The 21540-nt window shown below is 31.8% G+C and overlaps 2 protein-coding genes across 2 annotated transcripts; both read right to left on the bottom strand.

Moving 5' to 3' along the window:
* Window positions 1–7581: 7581 nt before the first annotated feature.
* Window positions 7582–7896, bottom strand: LOTGIDRAFT_78007 (hypothetical protein; the record flags this gene model as incomplete). The annotated part of the gene is made up of 1 exon (XM_009049811.1): window positions 7582–7896. A coding segment is annotated over one exon (315 nt), but the record flags the coding sequence as incomplete, so codon positions are not given.
* A 93-nt stretch (window positions 7897–7989) lies between these two features.
* LOTGIDRAFT_70276 (hypothetical protein) lies at window positions 7990–8244 on the bottom strand (the record flags this gene model as incomplete). Its single annotated transcript, XM_009049810.1, has 1 exon — window positions 7990–8244. A coding segment is annotated over one exon (255 nt), but the record flags the coding sequence as incomplete, so codon positions are not given.
* Between the last annotated feature and the right edge of the window lie 13296 nt (window positions 8245–21540).

Below are 21540 nucleotides of genomic sequence, written 5' to 3'. Positions count from 1 at the left end.
GTCATTAGTGATGAGTATGTATTTCAAGTTCATCATTTGTTTTATGCAAGAGATTGTTTTTATATGCTCACATTTTCAGTTGTATGTATAATTAAAGGTGTAGTTAACATCATTTTCTCTGATTATTTTAAATGCACAAATAATACCAATAAACACATAAAGTTGAAATATTTTGTTATTTTACAGTAAAATGAAAATTATTTCTGGCAACAGATTTATTACCAGAATATCCTTTTTAAAATTCTGTTTTTTTACAGAACTGGAAGTCATTCTGTAATTTAACAGATTTTGTCGTAAAATATTTCTGTTATTTAAAGCAAATATTTTACAAGAAATTCTGTTATATAACTGAAGGCAAAATTTAAATTCTGGTAAATCAGGGCCGGAATTTTTTCTGTTAATGGAAGGAAATTTTTTTACAGTGTACTTGATTCCATTGGCAAGTCTCTTAGGGAATTTCTATTTCTGACAAATCTGTTAAAACTATTGTATACGACATGATAGGCATTGCGGATAATTATAAAGCATGCCCTACAGTATAATATATTTGTCGCTATATATTTGATATTATAAGTTGCGCATTTTCTACTTTTCTATCAACTACAGATTATACTCCACTCAAAATTATCGCTGGCGAGTTAACATATTATACAAAACAGTAGAATTTAAATTTCATTGTTTCTTAAAGTGATACTATGTCTTAGAATTAACATAAAACATTAAGAGCCAGTAGATATACCTGGTGTCATAAATAACATAACAGGATCCTTATATAACCCGATGAATTCAAAAAACTTAGTAAGTATCCATAAATATGCAATTAACTTTATAACACCAGGTAAGCTAACTGAATATAAACTAATAGTGACCTTTTCGAGAACTTAAATTTCACATTCATTCCATAACTAAAATCATGTTATAAGGTTTTGGAGACAGTTTAAGTGCTCTAATAAAATTTTCAGATTTTTTTTATCTTACATTTAATATACCTTAAAACATTCACCAGATTATTGCACGATTCATCATTGTTTACAAAAATACTTTACAAATTTGAAATACTGTATAAAAAGTTTAAAAGGATGAGTATAAAAGTCGATATTACTCGCTTGAATTAAAATATAAATTGATATCTTTCTTGTTCTGATTCTGTTGAGATTAAAACATGAAATTCACCCGAGATTTTACTATTTAATATCACATTTCAAATCAATTATGTGTGAAAAGGAATGAAAATTAGTCAACGAGGCGTTATGAATTTCAATACTACAATTTAAACTTCATCATATCTGATATTTTTTTAAACGGGGCAATATGAATTAATGTATCAAATTCGGGAGATACAGAAACTTATATCTAGGCCTACTACCAATTATTAGTTATCTGAACAGTTTTGATATATTTTGTTACATGTGAAGACATGGTCTGTGAAACTTCAAAATCACCCTTGAAACGATTTATTTAAAGCAAGACAAAACTGAATTATTAAAATAAAATGCTTGGAAGGATATGTTGTACGTGTTTGGTCTCACAAATAACATTTTAGATAAAGTAGTTATGTATAACTTACAAAATTATTTTTTCTTTTAATCGAATAATTAATATCGTAATTTCTACTAAATGTTGATCCTTTATTATAAAACAAATTATGCAATTGATGCCCATTTCAATCAGTCAAAAGTCCAAAACAATGCCAAGAGTACATGATTCTGTTGATCACATCTATCAGTAAGAAGTGCTCAATATTCACTAGAAATAAAGGTCAAGTAGGTGGTTTAACTTCTGTCAACAGTCACCATCAATATTACAGTATTTATTTAAATTTATTCTCTTTACCATCAATCGACACTAATACATATCAACTGCTCAAGGTCAACACAAATCTATTCAAAGAATTCTAATCATAGTCCGAATACCCTAACTAACTTAGAGTTATGGAAACCACATTGCTCGGCAAATTGGTCACTAACATGGAGGTCAGTGGTTCGAACTCCTTAAGGGTCTTTGGATTGAAGAAGTGTCAAGGAATTCCGATTCCTAAAGACTGCAAATGACGGTCAAAGATTCAACGACATTGAAAACCAAAGTTCATGATGCTGGGCTGTGATTTTTCATATATCATATCGTCTATATCCATTGTCTTAAACACCATATAATACATTTGGATACACCCGAGAGCTTTAAATCGGATATCCTGTATCTCAGTTTTTATGTTAAACAGTTTCTGCAATATATAGTACGCGATAATGCAATTTTAACACATAACAAAGTCGCCAACGAATGGAGCTCATAACGATTTTTTATCACAATTTCATTAGCTAAACTATCCCAAGTTTTAATGGCAGTGAACCTCAAGTGAAAGGAGAATTAATTAAAGAGTTAAGTGATTAAAACTGAGTAAACTGCGAGCTTGATAGACAGAGAATGTCAAGATGTTACCCAGGGTGAAAACCTCTTGAAACCTTCAGTTCATTCATGTTTAATATATCATCTAATTATTATCTACCTTCCTAATATACATCCCGTTTCATACGGAGATGTCGTTAGTGATATAACTATCCCAAATAATCCATAGCAGACACCCTATTTTGCTGTTTTAATGTGGAAATCGAGAATTAAACAAAAGATCTCAATTGCTTTCAAACCCTCAAGGAGATATCATCATATGAGTGTGAATACTAGCTTCTGCTTATTTTGATTCAGATACAATACAGATTAGGTCACATTGATCCCTTTACCTGCCTTAAACCATTTTATCCCTCATCGACAAAAAGAACAATTTTTTTGTTAACAAATGATGCCACCAACACACCAATAATCTTAATTGTAAAATAACACATTATCAATCTAAACTAAAATTACAGATATTATCTTGGTCATGTTCTTGCATTATTTTCATCGTACTTATTGAATGCTAAAACGTAGTATAATGATGACTGCTTTCATCGAAGATTAAAAAAATGTCATGAATTAAATATATGGCTTTCGGAGATAAATGTTTCAGTCCGTAATTGGTCCAACAACTAAAGAATTGACAAGCGATTTTCGTAATGAGGATATATTGGTGTATATTAACCTACTTGGGAGTATATTCATTCATAAATATATTGTACCAAATGATGAATTGTGACCTTTGCCGTATTAATGACGTAATAATTATGATTTATGATAGGAGTAAATCAAGTGTAGTCTCAAGCCTCCAGAAAAACTGGGCTTCACAATCAAATATTATCATACGTAATTGGTTTAAAAAAGACTTTCTGGTTTTTGATTATTGCTTGAAGCGTAGAGGATTTTCTTCATCTGTTTTGTAGGAGTCAGAAATGATATTATCATTATTCATTATTGAAAGGGGAAAATTCCGTTCCCTTGTTCACAAATATCAATATAACATTCACGCTCCGGTAAAACGTGAATGAATGAAATTGACTGTATTATTTAACCTGATTTTCATTTCAGGACATAACTGTAAAGGTTTTGTGAGATATTCCATGCAGCTTTCTAACTTTAACTATGTAAATTTTGCAAAGCAATTTGCATAGAAATAAATAAATTTTTTAACTGATCCCCACAGCATACGGCGTAAGTAAAAAAAAAACCAGCGAATAAAGCCTGTTTCCAGAGATGGGAGAGAAATACAGTGGGGGACTATTTAGCTCTAAAATAACCTATAATTTTAACGTATTTTTACGTGATGCTCCCATTCAATCACAGGATTAACAAAAATTGTACATATAGCTTGAAACACTGCTTCATAAAGATTTATTCATTTAATTAATTCATTTCATTCAATAAATACAGCCACTGCAATCAGATTGTATTTTCAAATCGTCTTTCAAATCTACAAATTAATTTCCTTGAAATGAATTCAATTAAGGGAACAATAGAAGACAGAAATTGAAAATTGTTTTAGTTTGACATTTGTCGTTCGGAAGCCATTTCAATTTAATAAAACGGGTTAGCAGTACTGTTCGGGTGATATTTTATTTTCTGATAGAACCATCAGAGGTTACTCTTAATTTATGCAAATGAATTTAAATGGGGTTCTGCACCTGTCAGGCTCTTGAAAACGGTTTCTCAGTGTGCTTCTCAGAACAATCACTTTTCTACTTTCAATTTTCTAGAGATCTTGATCATGAGCAGTCGGGCCACAGTTCATTTTGAGCCACAAGACAATTTTTTACATGTCAGATCTGCATCAATAACGGGGTAAAACCAAATCGAAAAATCTGAAGCTATATCTAACCCACGTCAGGATTGATCAAGCCAGACACTACTGTGCCACTGCGACCACGAGACTATAGTTGAAAGTCTGCAGCTTTTGAGGTCATCTGTCGTCATTAAAAACTTGCTTATAAAAGATTATTTTTTTGTTTACTTTTTTACTTTATTGTGTAGTATATCATTTTTACGAACATAACCTGAATAAAACAAAGTGATATCTATTTATTTATCTATTTAGTAGAATCTAATTTTTGTTCACATATGACAAATGGTACTTGACAGTACTTTTCTTTCCATTTATTTCTCTACAAATAGAATTATATTAGTGTTACTGAATCATAATGAAAGGTTATTGAACTATTAAAACACGCTCTTGGTTCCTGGTTGTCAATGAAATTCTCCTCCATGACTACAAGATGCCAAACTGGAAACAAAGTGAATGTCAAGTAGAAAGTAGGAAATAAAATGAGATTGAAGGAGAAAATAAATAGAAATGTTATCCAATATTATCAAATATAACATTGATATTGACTTTTAGTTTCGTCAGGTATTTGATATTGTTAGTTGTAAAGATCACCAGTTACAGTAAAGTTTATCTTACAAGATACATAGTAACATAAGATTGTTAGTAGTCTGGTATTAAAACCGTATCTTTACTTAGTTTGTCTAAATTCTTTGTACGATTTTACAGTAAAAAAACAATATACCATTTAAAAAAAACCTTAGCTGAAATACAATCAATATTTGAGTAGCCCATTAGCCTGTGCCACTTAGCATCTACCTTGAACCAGTTCCAATTCTGTAAAAAAGTAATGTAATGGTGTAAAAAAAGAAGTTCGTAGATAAAATATTGTTAGTTAGAATATTATAATGGGACCTTCATCTATGGATATTGGTACCTGATATAAAAGTTATATTATTTCGTGGACGAATCCAAAAAAATAGCACGCTACTCTATTTCTTGCGATCGAGACGGTACTCCAAATCATACGGAGGAGGGTATGTCTGCATTCAGTTTTCTACCTGAATAAGTAACTATCACATAATTAATACTTTTCGTTTGTAGGTGATACAATTCCTGATACGATATCACAGAAAAAGCCATAACATCACGTTGCTCTCAACGACATACGAAATGTCATCTACTCGACTTTAATAAACAACCCTAATAATGTAGTTGAATTGCATTGCTAAATCAGGAAAAAAAATCATTGAATGTTTCACATGTTTTTGTTGAATCATTGGTAATGATTAGACCATATAAGAAAGTTTTGGCACTGATGAATTAACAGGTGTGCTATGGAAAAATATCTTTTGTAATTGGGAAGCACCTGAAATATAAAGACTAGCACAAGAGAATCGAACAGATAAGCTTGGTGACTTTGTAATTACAGTGGTAAATGTATATGTTTGTGTGGTATAAAATAGTTGATAAAATTCCTGAAGGAATTCCAATTGACATAACAGATTGGCTTGAAAGAGAACTGAATTAACCTGAAGTTATCTGAAATATTCTAAGAATGATCATCTTATATCGGTGAAATTTGTTTTAACAGAACCCAGGAAGATAAGAATAAATCTGAACTATATATAAAATAATTACCTCCAAACATTATCTTTATAATTATATTGATAAAATATAATATTCATATTTATATAGATCCCCGGAGAATCCGATTTCATTTCATAGTTTGATACAATTCTTCTGTGAAAACGATTTTGTAGGAGTTGTTTGGAGTGATAAAGTTAATATTTGATTTACAATTTACATTTTATAACTATTTAATTGTATATCTTTAATTAATATTCCACGAAACTCATTCTGCAGATCTTTATAGTTGAAGAAGATAAACTAAGTTAATTTATGGATAGCGAAAATTGTTGGCTTTAAGTTGGTATAAAGAATATGGTACGATGAGGACAATTTTTGCAGCTTATATGATACTCATTAATACAGATTTGCGAGCACTGTAAGAACAATTAAAGCTCTTGGATGACGTTTTACAAGCATCAGTGAAAGGAATTAACGAACTTGAATAGTTTTGATCACAGGCCAGGTCTGTTTTGACCAATATTATTTGGTCCTAGCCAATCTTGACGTCAACCTCCTATACGGAATATATGATAATCATTTATACCTACATTGGTAAGAAAAATGCTATGGAGATCTTATAATTAAAAGTCATTACTATTTTCAATGTTCATGTAAAAATTAATCAAAATTAAATGTTAGAGCACTACAAAAGAAATAGGGTTATGCCAGACAGCGAGACAAAGTTATCGAGATTGTTGTAATAAGTCCCACGTTTTGGCCCGCTTAAAATATTATAAAATCACTGTTTTGAGCCATAACAAGCACCATAACAGTTCAACATAAAAAATGTCTGGGGAAAGGCAATTTGAAACATATCGGAGAGGGTGAATAACCAAGAGTAATGATAGGTCAGGAGCGTCATAACGATCACCATGTTAGGTCAGGTCCTATATTTGTTTGAAAGATGAGATATTACATGTCAAAACTGAGATGAAATTGAAAGATGATATTTGTTTAATTAAATTGTATTATATATAGAAATCTATACATCTATACTTTTTTTCTATCAATGCTTGACGGCACGTTCAACTTCTGAATTAGAAATTTACAAAATTTTTATTTCAAATTTCAGATATGCCATCGGGTCAGTCAGACACATGCCATAAACAGTATAAAACAGATTTTGTTGGGGACATGTAGATTATTTTGTGGCGGTAGTACATGGGAAAAGGCAAGAAATTGCACCCAGGCTTCAACAATTTAACCACATCTAACCTGGCTGCCAAAAAGACATAAAACATTCCTAACAATAAAACTTTTCAGTCTTCAACAAAGTTTCTACTTTCAATTAATTAGGAAATTTAAACAAATATTTAAATGACCTTTAGAACAATTTCATAGAGGTATAATTGCCCTTGAAATAGCCTAAATCCACTCTGATCATCGGTTTTGCATGAATTTTGGTATGTATAAGTATGTGCATAGAATCTAAGATGATTTGGTGTATCAATGAAACCACGGATGAGTTTGATTCTCATGATGTTTTCGATAAAACAGTTTTTTCAAGCAATATTACTGAGGATGTCAAAGGAAGTCTTCACGTCACACGTGTTCATGTTTGAGACACAGTGCTCTATATCACCAGACTTTACACAGTGATTTAATATTTAGTTATATATAGGAAAATAAACCACATTTAACATGTAGTCAATTACATGGGTCTGAGAATTATGTTTACAATTTCCACAAGGTCATTCTTTCGTCTGCTCTCGGAATATATTTTGTAAAACTATTAAGAAATATTGTGGCTATTTGCAACTTTTTAAAAAACTCACCTTAAATTCTTTTTCTACTTCTTGAAGTTTCATCATCTCTTGTCGTAATTCAAATGTATTCATGATAGGATCAGGACTAGAGAGGGCCATGTAAGCTGGACTAGCTAGTGCTCGATATGCGTTTAATCTGGATCGAGATCTTTTCAAAGAATCATAGTTCTGTTTAGTAGCACAGTCGGCACAAGTACAGGATATTGGATGAGGTTTAGGTATTGTATGATTTCGAGATATAAACATTTGAATAATTTCATGGTTATTATAATGTGCTGCAAGAATAAGAGGAGTTATATCCGGGGGAAACTGGCTCTTCTCCTCCGTCCTAAAGAAGGCATCACCACCTCCTTGCCTTTTTAATTTCACCTCACCGGCCATGAAATTTGGATGCTCTATTATAATTTTCACAATTTTCACAGCACCTTTACTGATTGCGTGTAGTAAGGCCTCATCAATACAATTAAAACTGAGATTATCCAAAAGAATTTCGATGACATCCATTTTTTCACTATCAATGGCTAAATGTAGAGCATTACGGCCCATGTAATCAACACAATTGATATTTAGATTGGATTCCACCCGGTCCTCTAGGGACATTCGTACCACCCCAACATCTCCTAAATACGCTGCATTCAGGAATACTCTTTCTTCGTCCGTAAGCTGAAAAATAAAGAACAAATTAAAGAAAGTTTTGGTATGGACAAGCAGCTTATTCATAAGACACAAATAACATATTGTAACATCATATTATGGCTATGTCGTATAGACATACTGTTGTTTTGCAAGATCAGTATTCTCCATTGGGTGAAATATAAGGTATATGTAGGTTTTTGTAGGGTATGGGATTTTTGATATGATACAGAATCAAATACATCAGTTCCACAGTAAATGTTGTTTTGGATTAACTGGAATTAACTGGATTAACATGAACTTTTGGCCATCACTACACTAATTGAATTTCTCTCCAATCTATTAGACAATTATCTATAACAGAACTCCATCAGTTGATAAAAACTGCTGAAACCTTTTATCTACCAACCAGACTGCATTAGCTGCATCAAAGTTCTAATGATTGTTTGCTTATCATTTAATCTGTTTTCTTAGAAAAACGTTTTTTCATTAAAATCATTCTGTTCTGTAATTTGTGTAGACAACTGAATGTACAGGGGAGCAGTTTGTAATCAATTTATTTACCATAGTTAACTAATCTCGCGGCAATTGGAACATTTATCTCCACATTGTAAACACGCAAGTACTGGAGGTCAACTCGACCATCATCAACTTAAATAAAATCACACTATTTACTTGAATAATTTTTGTAAAAATCATTCATTTACGAGTTTGAAGTTTGATATTTTATTTTTGATGTCAAGTACTGAGGATCTCAAATTATATCTCTATTTTGATGAAATCAGACAACCACGTAGCGTTCAAATCTGATTAAAGTGGTCTAATCCACCACTGAATTGATCATTGGTCTGTGTGGCAGTCCAGAAATATTTCATGAAAAAACACATTAGGTTTCACTGATAAATCAACAATGGTATTATGTGCTACACACAAAGTATAAGGTATGGTCCCATGACAGTTGCAAAGAGGTGAGTAAAAGCACGGTTGCTGTTATTATATTCTGAAGTACAGTGAGGTCTTAAAACAATTTCTCATTTTGGAATTGGCTGGGGTAGGACATTCAGTCATTCAGTCTTTGAGAAGGAATCACGTCGGAACTTGAAGAAGTTCTCAGGTAGACACTTTAAATCAGTGTAGACTCATCAATTATATGAAAATAAATAGAAAGTGTTGTATATTTAACCTGACTACAATTCATTGTATCTTGGGAAAGCGAATAGCAATAGACCATATCCAGTCCGTCGGTAAAATCAGCAAGATTACAACAATATATTTTAGCAGAAGGTAGCGGCCGAAAAAATATCATACATTAAAATGACTGTGATTGTGAAATTTAAAACAATGATTCTGTAGGGCTCTCGACATTTCTACACCAAATAAGCTAAACAAATTTGTAAGATTTGCAATAATGTGACTTTATTCTCACGAGACGGAGGATCTTCTATGATTCTAAATAAAGTTAAAGATCGACAAAAACTACGTATCTTATTTAATAAAGTATATTTCCGAATCAGTGAGTTTTTTCCAAGATCACCATTAATGTTCGTAAGTAAAGGTTATGTCAAATATGAATTTGGTTATTTTGAATGATTTCTTATAAGTTTAATTTGTCTATTCATGACGACATGGAATGATCGAGCTTAGTTTCCAAATCGATATTTTTCATCAAAATATTACAGTCATAAAAGCGTCTTGTTGAAGCAATCATTTCTATATTGGGGAAAATCTATCATGTTAGAAGAATTCAATCATTATTCTGAATCAATTTTCAAACTGTCAAATAACACACCATATTATATGTTCCCGGAAGTAAACAGGAACCAATAAAGTTTATGCAGTGGTAAAATTTTGGAGACAAAGAACTGTATAAATATTTCTATATTGCTCTACAACATGGCGTTCATATGAATCACTAGTTGAATGGGCCACATAATTTTTCAGGGGGAGACTCACAAGCAGTTCTTTCACTACTTGACTCGGGTAACAGTAAGAAAGAAAGAAAGAAAAAAACCTTTTTACAAGAATTAAAACTTGGGTTCACGAGGATCATTTGTACCCGATGGTCCTTGGCCGACCCTCTTGGCATTGGTCGGAAAAGTTTTTTAACCCCTAAAATCAGCAGTCGAATTGGTCATCATTATTAATAACAATAAGAGAGGTCCCTAAATTTATATGAGAAGCACAAGCTTTTTAACGTTTCTAAGACAGATTTCATGAAGACTAATTGGCCAGTATTCATCTCTATTGAATAAATGTTTTAAAATACAGATAACTTTCAAACAATAAACACTTTCATAATTTCCTGAGAGATTTAAAATTATTCATATCTCTTTCAATATTTCCACGAATTTAATAAACTAGATATATTTGATAATTGGTGACTATTCTGTCTGATCTGAACTGACATAAAATACAATTTTGTGAAATAAACTTTCATTTCAGGCACAACCAATCATGTGCAATCTGATAGTAACCCAGGTCTGTATCCCTCACAAATCCCTCAAATCGTCGAAATGAAAATTTTATGAAGAATATTGGTTAATACACAAAGTGACTTCAAAGGAAAAGTAAGACAAGAAATGAACCTTTCTGCTGTCAAAAGAGAACTATCTGTGAAAACCTGGGAAACATTATCTCTAAATTACTGAAGTTAAATTTCGACATCCTTTTATCATGTAATTGAGTGCATGAAGAAATTAATAAAAATGAAAAACAAGTTGTTAAAAATTTAATAGTATATAAGATATGATATAAAAAAAACGCAGTAAAAACACGAGGTCGAAAGGTACTTTCCAAATACAATAGATAAAAGAGAACGCTGGTTTACAAGTTTGGTAAACCTTGATAGAACTATCGTTGCAAAGATATCCACATAAAGCTTTTAATCCTTTGAAAAACCACACAAAGCTATTGGCGCACATATCAACAAAACGCCTAAGCAGTTTAACCGCCACAACAGAGCTTTTACGAGTTATACTTCTCGGTGCGAAAGGTGGGAAGGGAAATTATTTTGGAGACACAAAATAAAACTTGTCGTATCGCACTTTTTCGAAACATTAGCAAAATATTCGAAATGAAATTTTATTCAATGAAAAAAATATCAATATCCAGTTGACGTTGTTTATTTTGTTGTAAAAAATGTTAACTTAAAATATGGTGATTGGACTTATGAATTTTATAATAAAATGGTAATTTCGCCAGCGTTTTGAAGACATTTTTTAAACCTATCCCATTCAAACTTTATTAAATTCATATAAATAAACCAAGTAATAACGATCCAAACCATAAACGAAACCTGAAATCCAAAACAACATTTTGGCGAAACATTCAAATTGTTATCAACTAATGAAGATTTCCCATGATAACAAAAAAATAACCTATAAATATTGTTCCTCATTTCACGTTGAAAGATTTTTAAGTCAAAATAGTTAAATCAGCATAGCTTTCAATCAATGTCATGGTAGCAACACTTCTTAAGTCATCGTATCACCCAGACTGAAATAACCATATCTTACACGAATAGGAGAATATGTGAAGTAAAGTTAATTATATTACGGCTTGATTGAATAGTTTGTGCCTGAGTATGGTCGTAATGACAATATATAATATATGTACATTTAATATTGTATGATCAGCTTAAATAACGTATTGTAAAAATGGTCAATATTTAAATTGAAATATGTGTTGACACCACAACAAGTCATTGCCCTGTTTTCATAAGAACCATTAATCACACGATCTCCTAATGTTACAATGCGCAATTGAAAACTTTGCTTTATTGATTGGAAATAGGGACTTCAAGACTTTCTTTTTTCTGGTTTAAAAATCATTGCAAAGCTGTTCAATTTATCTACTAAGATGACTTATCAATGAATACTCGTAACAAGGCTCAATAACCACCAGTTTCTGAACATCTCAAGATACAGGCGGAAGTATTTTCTCAAATGAAATCAATTTAGGAGAAAAAGCATCAAATCATGGTTATTGGATGTAATTTGATGGTAATTTCCGTCGTTTGAAATCAACCAGTTGAACATCGCGTGTCGTTTCAACAACTTTTCTGGACTCTTCACTTTCAGCAAATTAGATTGTACTTTTTAAACACCATGTCTTTTACTAGATTAATAACAGGAACGTTTAACTTTACATTTCATTCAATTTGTTAACTTTAACATTTGATTGATTTTCCTTGTGAGGTTGGGTGATTTGAAGAACCAATGACTGGAATATATTTTCCGTTGTATCTTGTGTAACAATAAGCAAATTATTTGGAATGATTCAGTTATGTTCTGGAAAATTAATATTAGAAAGGTATCTCTCCTATTGTACAACCTATGACTGTGATCAGTTGAAACTTGAATCGTGATTTTACTGCTCATATATTATTGACACTTTTAATTCATCAATTTCCATAGCGTTCGAAATTTCTTGTAATGCAGTTTAAATCAAATCCCTCCCCAAAAAGAAGATTTTAGTTTTATAGAAGAGAGAAGATTGTTATATATCAAAGTCTCTGATGTATATTTCCTTTCTAAAATTCGTTACAACTTATGGATTGACTTATTTTTTCTGAAAAAAAGCTGATATAAATCCTATTTAGAATTCTATTGGGGAATACATTGTCTACTTTGACAAATTGAAACGGTTTTTAAAAAGATGTACTCGCAGTTTTTGGACATAAGATGTATTGAACTGACAGAAGAAGAAAATCGACATTTCAGTGAAAGCGGATGTTACTTTTTCATTGAGTATCGGAAGTTGTATTTTGAACGATAATTTCTTTCAAAGTTTAGGTGCTGCGTAGACTGCATCATGAAACACTGGTATTGACCCTACTTGAACCCTGACCTCTGACAAACCAGAAGTTTAAATTTCTGTGGTTTATAAAGTAAAAACTGTCCTGAAGCTGAAAAAGAAAGTCTAAGTTTAAATATCGCCGTATATAAGTTGATTAGGATGTAATTGATGTCATTATATATAACAAGTTTATTATGTAGATGGTAATATTGACTTAACTCACGATAAAACCTCATATCAATTTCTATATTAATCACATTATTTACTATAGCTACAATCTATCTTCATTATACATATTGTATGGAGCCATTGACACTTCTCTAAACAAATTTCCTACTACCATTTTGTTATGGCTTGGTCTAATGTCGTTAGTTTAATGACAGTATTATTAAGCTTAAAAATACGCCAAATCACGGTTATTGGATTTCAGAGGAAATTCATTTGAATTAACTATCGACCTATTTGCTGCTAATTTCAGCCTCTGTTTGAGATTGGAAAAGCTACAGTTTTGTGTCATATCCCAGTTGAATAATTGGTATTTAAAGACCCTGCTCATTAGAACTTTTCAAATGAAAGAGAATGTGAAAGCCTACTGCGCTTTATTATCAAAATCATTACATTTCAGAACGTATACTTCGATTGGACAAACTCCGCATGCTTTTTAGTACAAAGGTTTGAATAATATTAAGGTTTCGTGATAACAAAACAGAAGCTTTTGACTTAAAACCCTTCTCGATTATTTTTAATGACAGTAATAATTGTGTGTACATTTTATTCCTTTAAGCTATTTAAATCACTTTTATGAATGAAACTCCGACTAAAATGTTCACTGCAGTGAAACACAAATATACCATCAAAGTTAAACTTTCATGGCGTTTTTAAATATTATACTATCGGTTATATAAGCTGAGAAACCTGAAGTTTGAATTAAATTTTGATATTGGAAGCGGATAGTTGCAATTAAGACCTGAACGGCTAGGTCAATATAACGATACTGGCCTACAGAATTGATTCTGAAACTTTGAGTTTTGTGGGTGAAATGATACAGTATCTTGCCTGAGGCTAGCTACCTAATTTAATACAAAACAACACTATCTAGTTATGGCAATACTGACAAGTAATACCAATTTACATCCCTTCTCAGTATCAACACACTAATCAGATCGTATATTAACTCTATCACTAGCGTATTTGTCTTTATTTACTGTTACTATTACCTAATTGAGAAACTGAGTGATTTGACCGTGTTTTGTGATTAACTCTGTCATTGCCACCCGCGTAGTTTTAATAGACAGTAACCGATCAAAACGAAAAACATCAGAAGTCTATCTTCTCTCGGACATACAAAGGGTCATAAATACTGACCACATCATACTATGCCGACCACATCATACTATACCCACCAGTGCGACTATCAACAACTGTCAGCATCAGCTGGAAACGGACATTAACTTTTCAAACCAACTAACCAACTACATACATAATTACAATTTTAAATTTTACACAACAATTCGATTTCTCCCATTAGTCGGATTACTGACTTCCATAACAGACCTGTATCTATCATACATTTCAGAACATACTGTGACACTGAAATGAACAAGTAGCAACCTGTCATTGATGTTAAAGATTTTCCTTAATTACAATTTCATCATTATGTTAATTAATATATCAGACATACAGCACGAAACTTGAAATTTGTTTTCGTTTCAATTTACCTACTTGTGTTAATTTCCAATTTCTTCTACACTAAACATATGGTTCTACTTAACTTAAGATATAGTATGGAATTATACCTGGAAGCAACTTGTTCAGCATTACCGAAAGTGGGAATTTCATAGGCCATATTTATCACAGTTAAGACATTCCGTCACATAATGTTCAAATTTTACACATACCTGTTTATCATAGCTACTGAGGATACACAAATAATCATGTGATAACGTTATGTTAAATATAGATTACATTGTTTATTCGCCTGTTTAGTAAAAGCGACTGAGAAAACATCGGACTTCAGAAGGTTTTTAAAGAACATAAGGTCCTAAAGCAAACGACCCCTGTGAAAGCTCTGCAATATATCAAGGTAATGAATGGCCAATTTTTTTTACCGGAACTATTTTAATCACATGATTCTAGTAATTTAAATATTAGAGGCTGGCCGTTCGCGACTTCATGTGTTTGTAAACAAAGTCAATGGAAACAAAACATAAACAAAAGATAATTATGTATTCAAACTGATAATAAAATGTATCATTGGATAATTAATAGTCAAAATTTAGCTTTAAATGTAAGAGTCCGAAAGTATCTAAATTGAATATTACTTTCACTTGACAAATCACTGCTAAATACCGGACGTAAAGAGTTTCGCCCGAGAAGATTCACAATTCATTACCGAGTCAGATTCAACTGCCGAGAATTGCCAAATGGTCTTAAAGATGTCACCGGCCACACTCGGTGTTGTTCACAGCTCTAGCTCATTATGTCCTACTGTAGATTTTATCGCAAAGGTACAAACGTTTCCTACAAAATTGGAATAATTCTCCACTGAATTTCTTTTAACCACCTTTATCATGCCAGGAAGCAACTTCTAATATAAGTTGTTAAAAGTACTCCATAATCAAATTTATCTTTATAATGTATCACTTTACCACCAAGGTACTTTCTATCATAATGTTAAGATTAAGGTCAAATTCTTTATGAATTCAAATATTTTGAAAATTTGAAGAATTTGAAGTCCTCTTTCATCTACGAAGAGTTTATTGAAATTGATGTTGATTCTGATCCTATCACTAGTAATTGCTTAAAATATAATTCTTATTACTGATTTCTATTATATTCTACGGAGCCCCTAAGGCGCAATTGTAAACATATTTATTTATTATTTCTTTTAAACGAAATAATTATTTCGTTTTAACGAAATAATAAATAGATATGTTTACAATTGCGCCTTAGGGGCTCCGTAATATTCCACTCTTCCAAAATATTTTAATTATAATTGACTTATTGGATCATATCATCAAAATATTTAATTTGTTATATTTTTTCATTCATAAGATTTTTGGAGTAGATTCAAAGTGTTTGTTCTTAGACTGTATAGCATGCCCTACGCCCAATCATTTGTCACCGAATGCGACATCTAAACTTCACGATGATTTCTAATGCTGTCATAATATGCACTATAAATATACAAGTTTTACAGTATCAAGAGTAAAGAAGAGTAAAACTAGAACAAGTTACTAAAGCCGTATCAAGATGTAAAATAGATACTAGCTTAACCATACCCTTGATAAAAGGTATCGAGATGGTGTAAAAGAGGTGTAAAATAGATACCAGTAGTTTCACTATACCCTTTGTAAGTTGCATTAAGAACAGAAATGAAATGAAAGGAGTTTTACGTTCTACTTCTCTGCACTATGTGGGCTAATGAAGACAGGCAACGCCATGCAGGGTCCAATGAGGGACATTTTATCAAGACAGCGGCATTTGCTAGTAAGTTGTGTAAAATAGAGACTAGTTTTAGTATAACCATGGTAAATATTATCAAACTTGTGTGAAAGGAGTCTAAATTTGACACCAGGCTACCATCTAACACCAGTTATCAAATGAGCTTGTGTTCATATCAGTTGAATCGCTCTAATTGCCAGAATGACTGTCTGGCTGGAAGCATTGCGTATAATGACTAGAATTAAATTTATTGCACGGAGTGAGATCGAAAACATTTTCATTACTATCTAAGCGGAAGAATAGTTTGCTAGTTAAGAAGGAGAAGATAGAAGTGTTACCAACACTGAAAATATCAGCGTTAAATTTAAAGAGGTATAATTTGGTGTAATTTTCTGAATCGAATATTCGGCCAATGACCCACAGTTTAATTTTTCAGTTTATTTCTCTACATGATCCTTTGGTGGTGATAATATGCTCTATCCTTCCTTGAGAAATGCCCACAACATTAATGTTTTTAGAACGGTTGCTGTTTATTAAGGCCTTTTTGGACGTGAGTCATCGTCAAGTTTCTCTGCTACGCTTCCGCAGCGGAAAGATGGTGCCATCATCCCCTAACTTAGAGATTGTGTCAGCATGTTTCTTTGTTGGAGACATGGAGTGTTTAGAGTTAGTTGATGACATCTCTAAAACAAATTTTTGACCATAATTTCATGAGCAGGTTACAAGATGGTCTGGTGCATGGACAATAATAACACTACTTAAATCATTGTACATGTTAGTGGAAAATTTGTTTCAATCCGATTGAGATATCCAACTAAGGCTTAAAACTTTTCAGCCTACCGCCTTAGACACGTAGCGGATTTCATGATGCTTTCCTCAGAAGCTCATAAGCTAATTCTGGGAAATTGGTTTGAAAACTGATGTTAAAAAACCGATAAATGAGAAAGTCGAGCAATGTTGACTTTATTAAACTTACTACTAACTGATATGATAGATCCAAAAACACAACAAATATTTGATTTCTGAATCTCATTATTTATTCAATGGTTCGTTGACAGTCAGTTTACTCAGATAATTTTATATTCTAACATTGTCCATTTTGGGTCATTTATATGCACTTCTACAATAAGAGTTTATTTCAAAATTTGAACTAAAGCAGTGTAGGTTTAGATTTTAAATTAGAGCAGTAACTAAACCAACTAGTAATAAAATCGCACTCGTAAAACTTATCAATAAGAATCAACAAGATGCTGCGTACAGAAATTGTTTAAAAAATGGGAAACTTTTATTAGTTGTCATTAGTTTTCGGTATCTTATCAATATATCAATAATATCCATTCAATAAGATTTTTGAAATTGTATCGGTTCATCATGTCACCTCTTTATTCACAATCCATTTAAAGGTGAAATAGATGATGTAATTATTGTTCATCGTTTTGAATATTTAATGTTTCATCAACAGCTACAATAAGCTGGAAATGTTTTTGAAATGGATTACTGTAGCTCTTCAACATGTCATATTAGCGTTTGAATAGAAGGAAATGGTAGGCATTATACTTGAAAATATTGCTTTTAAAATTCTCGTTAAAGCATCACGTTCGCCGTGTTCCTCAATTTTCAATCAAATTTAATATACAATCATTTTCTGTCTGCAGTTAATTGTAATTGTAAGGCAATGTATGAAGATAAAGTGGGAAATCTGTATATAAAAAGGTCTATCAGTGCATGATGTGATGATCTACATATCAAATCGAGACAAATAAGCACAGAATATCTTATGATCAGAAAAGTAGTAACACTAGAAAGTGCCTACTACTCATTTCAATTCTTATCTCTTTCGAAATTATAGCATAGTAATATTAAAAGGTAAAAGGTAAAATCTAAGTATGGTTAGTTTCTGTAAATAAAAGGATCCTTTAAAATAATATGGTCAATAGCACCAGAAACGTTATTATGGACTTTGGATATTTCAATTTTGTTTTCATAGCATTTACTGAACTGTTCTGTTGCCATTAAAATCTACAATTGATGATTTAACTGTATGTATTTTATAATTGAACAGAAGACTAATCTCTGGGGTCTCGTGTAAATATTTAACATTAATTCTATTGCATTTTATATGTTTTTTAAGCTTTTCAAATTGAATAGAACAAGAAAATTAGAGGACAGGGAGAGATAAAAATAGCTCAGTTCTACTTAAGGTATGGGTAGAAACTAAAGAGATAATGTGAACACTGGATTAAAAATTTTGTGATTTTAAGAAAGCAATGCAGGCTATTGTTTGATAATCGTTGTTGCATATAAGACAAGAGGGGTAAAGCATCAGAAACCAATGAAATGCAATGCAAAAAAATAAAGTTTCTGTGTGTTCTAGTTTTGTGTCCCTGATAAGGCTAGTGCTGCAGTGTCTGATTTGTCATCAAAAGGAGAATTTAAAGGCAGATTTTCACTGATAAACAAAACGTTTTAACTTTATCTCTAAAATTCAATCTTATGGTATATTGGTTTAAATCTTGAATTCAGATAAATCGTAGAAATCAAACAAAAGATCAATTAACATTGAGATCATCAAGGATTGAACTTCAGAAATTTTGATTTTTTTTTAGATAAAATTGACAAAATGCAATAACAGAATAGATTTCTGAGAAATAAAATTCACCATTACTAAAATCCATACCTAATACAAAGAGATACAATATGCTGGGAAGACTACGACTTGAATTATAAAGATTTTTACTTACTGAAGTTTTTTTCTGATACGTTTTAGTGAAAAATATTATTTTCAGTAAAGATAGCCTGCCAGGCAAAGTAATATACGCCCACTGGCAGTTTTGATTACCAGTATGAAATATTCAATCGAACACTATTTTTGAACCTTTTGGGGTGATGCTGTATAATAATACCAAGTTTCGTCAAAATCTGTCAAGAATTGGGCCTTTTAGTGTTAACAGGCTAAAATTCGAACGCGTTTTCAAGAACAAGGGCAATAACTCATACTAAATATTTTTCGATTCTTCTGATTTTCAATAGAGTTCATCTTTGGTTGATAACAAACACTCACACCAAGTTTCATTAAAATCCGTCAAGAATTGTGCCTTCTAGGATGTTTATGGGCTAAAAATTGAGCGCGTTTTCAAGAACAAGGGTAATAACTCATACTAAATATTTTTTGATTCTTCTCATTTTCGATATGGTTCATCCTTGGTTGATAACACTCACACCGTCAAAATCTATCAAGTGAATTGTGCCTTCTAGAGTGTTTAAACGAAAAGTATTTACAAGCTAACATTGTTTACGAGCAAGAACAAGGGAAATAACTTATACTAAATATTTTTCGATTTTTTTCTGATTTTCAATAGGGTTCATCCTTGGGTCATTACAAACAATCATACCAATCAGTTAAGATTTTTGCCTTCTAGAGTGATTACGAGCAATGGACAGACATGGGTGACGACAATTTACGCCTCCTCTCATTTAGTGTGGGTGTATAAAAAGGTTTTCCAGTGTAAAATGTGAAAATAACTCACCTGCACGTCTTCAAAGATGGTAAAAAGCGATGACTGAGACGGCATGGTGGCTGTTCTTTTGTCGGTGGTGGTATAATCCAGGCCCCTAGACGGAGAAGAATAGGGAGAATTATAAGTTATACAAGATGGTAACATATTTTTAGACATCTTGGAGATAGCTTCTATATTATCTTTCATAGCAATGGATCTTTATCTTTATATAATCATAAAAAGTTATTGTTAGTTTGTCACTGGTCACTTTCTGTCCACTTTATTATGTACTTTGTCTCAGACGAGACTACAAGTTCATCATTGTATAGAAGTTTTCATAGAATAATATTTCGACAAAATTGGTTTCATGTGATGGGAAGTGGTTTCGTCTACGTTTTAGATCAAAGTAGTACTAACTAAATATTACGAAGTTGTTTAATCTCCTTTACTTTTTAATGAATCTTAACTTTAATTTCACTTTCAAATATAATTCAAAGGGTATTGTTTATCCCATTGTCAATAAAACCCCTTTTCTGATGAACACAATTTTAATGGCACACAAATAAACGGAAGTCCAATCAAACTAAAACCGTTGAATCACTAAGTGTATGATTTAGTTCTTTACTAACTGTAGTAGTTAGTACAAAATAGTTACAACAATTAATACCAGATGAAGGTGATCGAGAAAGCAAACTTCCGAAAGTTTCTATGCTAAACCACTCTACCATCCACTAACGACACAACACGTTAAATTCCATTAAAAAAAAATGTGTCTTAAACAGACTATTAAATGACTTTCTTATCCCTCCAGTTTTCAAGTTGGTGCCTAACAATTCACGTGTATTCCCCACTTGAAAACGATTGTCGACTTATTGTTGTATAAGACCACTATCTGTTTATAATTAACCAGGAGAAAGAAAACCCTTCATCACAAGAAAATCAAATACTTTGTATATTTTAATGAGTAAATAAATCTGTTGAAAATCACAATAATCCCCAACACTTTTAACATTTGATTATAAATATTAGAATATTCAATAGAGTAAGTTAGACCACCAGCTTAAATGATGATCTCCTTATACCAAATTCCACAGTTATAATCACTATACATAAATAAATAAACATCACCATTGTCTTTAGAAGTGATAGAATCAGTAGGAAATCCAATAGTTTTAATGAAGGCAATAGTAGAAGCTAATAGAATAGATTGGGTGAGAGGGTGAAAGTCAAATTTCAAATGATCAGCGGTGAATCTCCTGTCTTCAGTTTATCCTCCAATGGTAGAGAGAGGCAAGGGAAACAATAAAATAGGGTGACGTATTTCCATTGATAAAATAGTTATTGATGATAAGAGAAGCAAGTCTAGAAGAGGAATTACATGTCATATCGTAGAGTTACAATAAAATCGTAATGAGGTTTTCTCGTCTCGTTGGCGTATAACTACATCTAAATTCGGAACTTTTTTTCACAAACTTCAGCTCAGTTGCTTATCGACGGCATTCTATCCAAACATGTGCGCGAAACGTCATTGGTTCAAGTCAAATATACACCAAGAGTCGTGACTGATATAAATGTTTTACAAACACAA

Source organism: Lottia gigantea (assembly GCF_000327385.1).
Source record: "Lottia gigantea unplaced genomic scaffold LOTGIsca_14, whole genome shotgun sequence".
In the NCBI taxonomy this organism is placed as follows: domain Eukaryota; kingdom Metazoa; phylum Mollusca; class Gastropoda; family Lottiidae; genus Lottia; species Lottia gigantea.
This window is presented reverse-complemented; position numbering and strand designations above follow the sequence as displayed.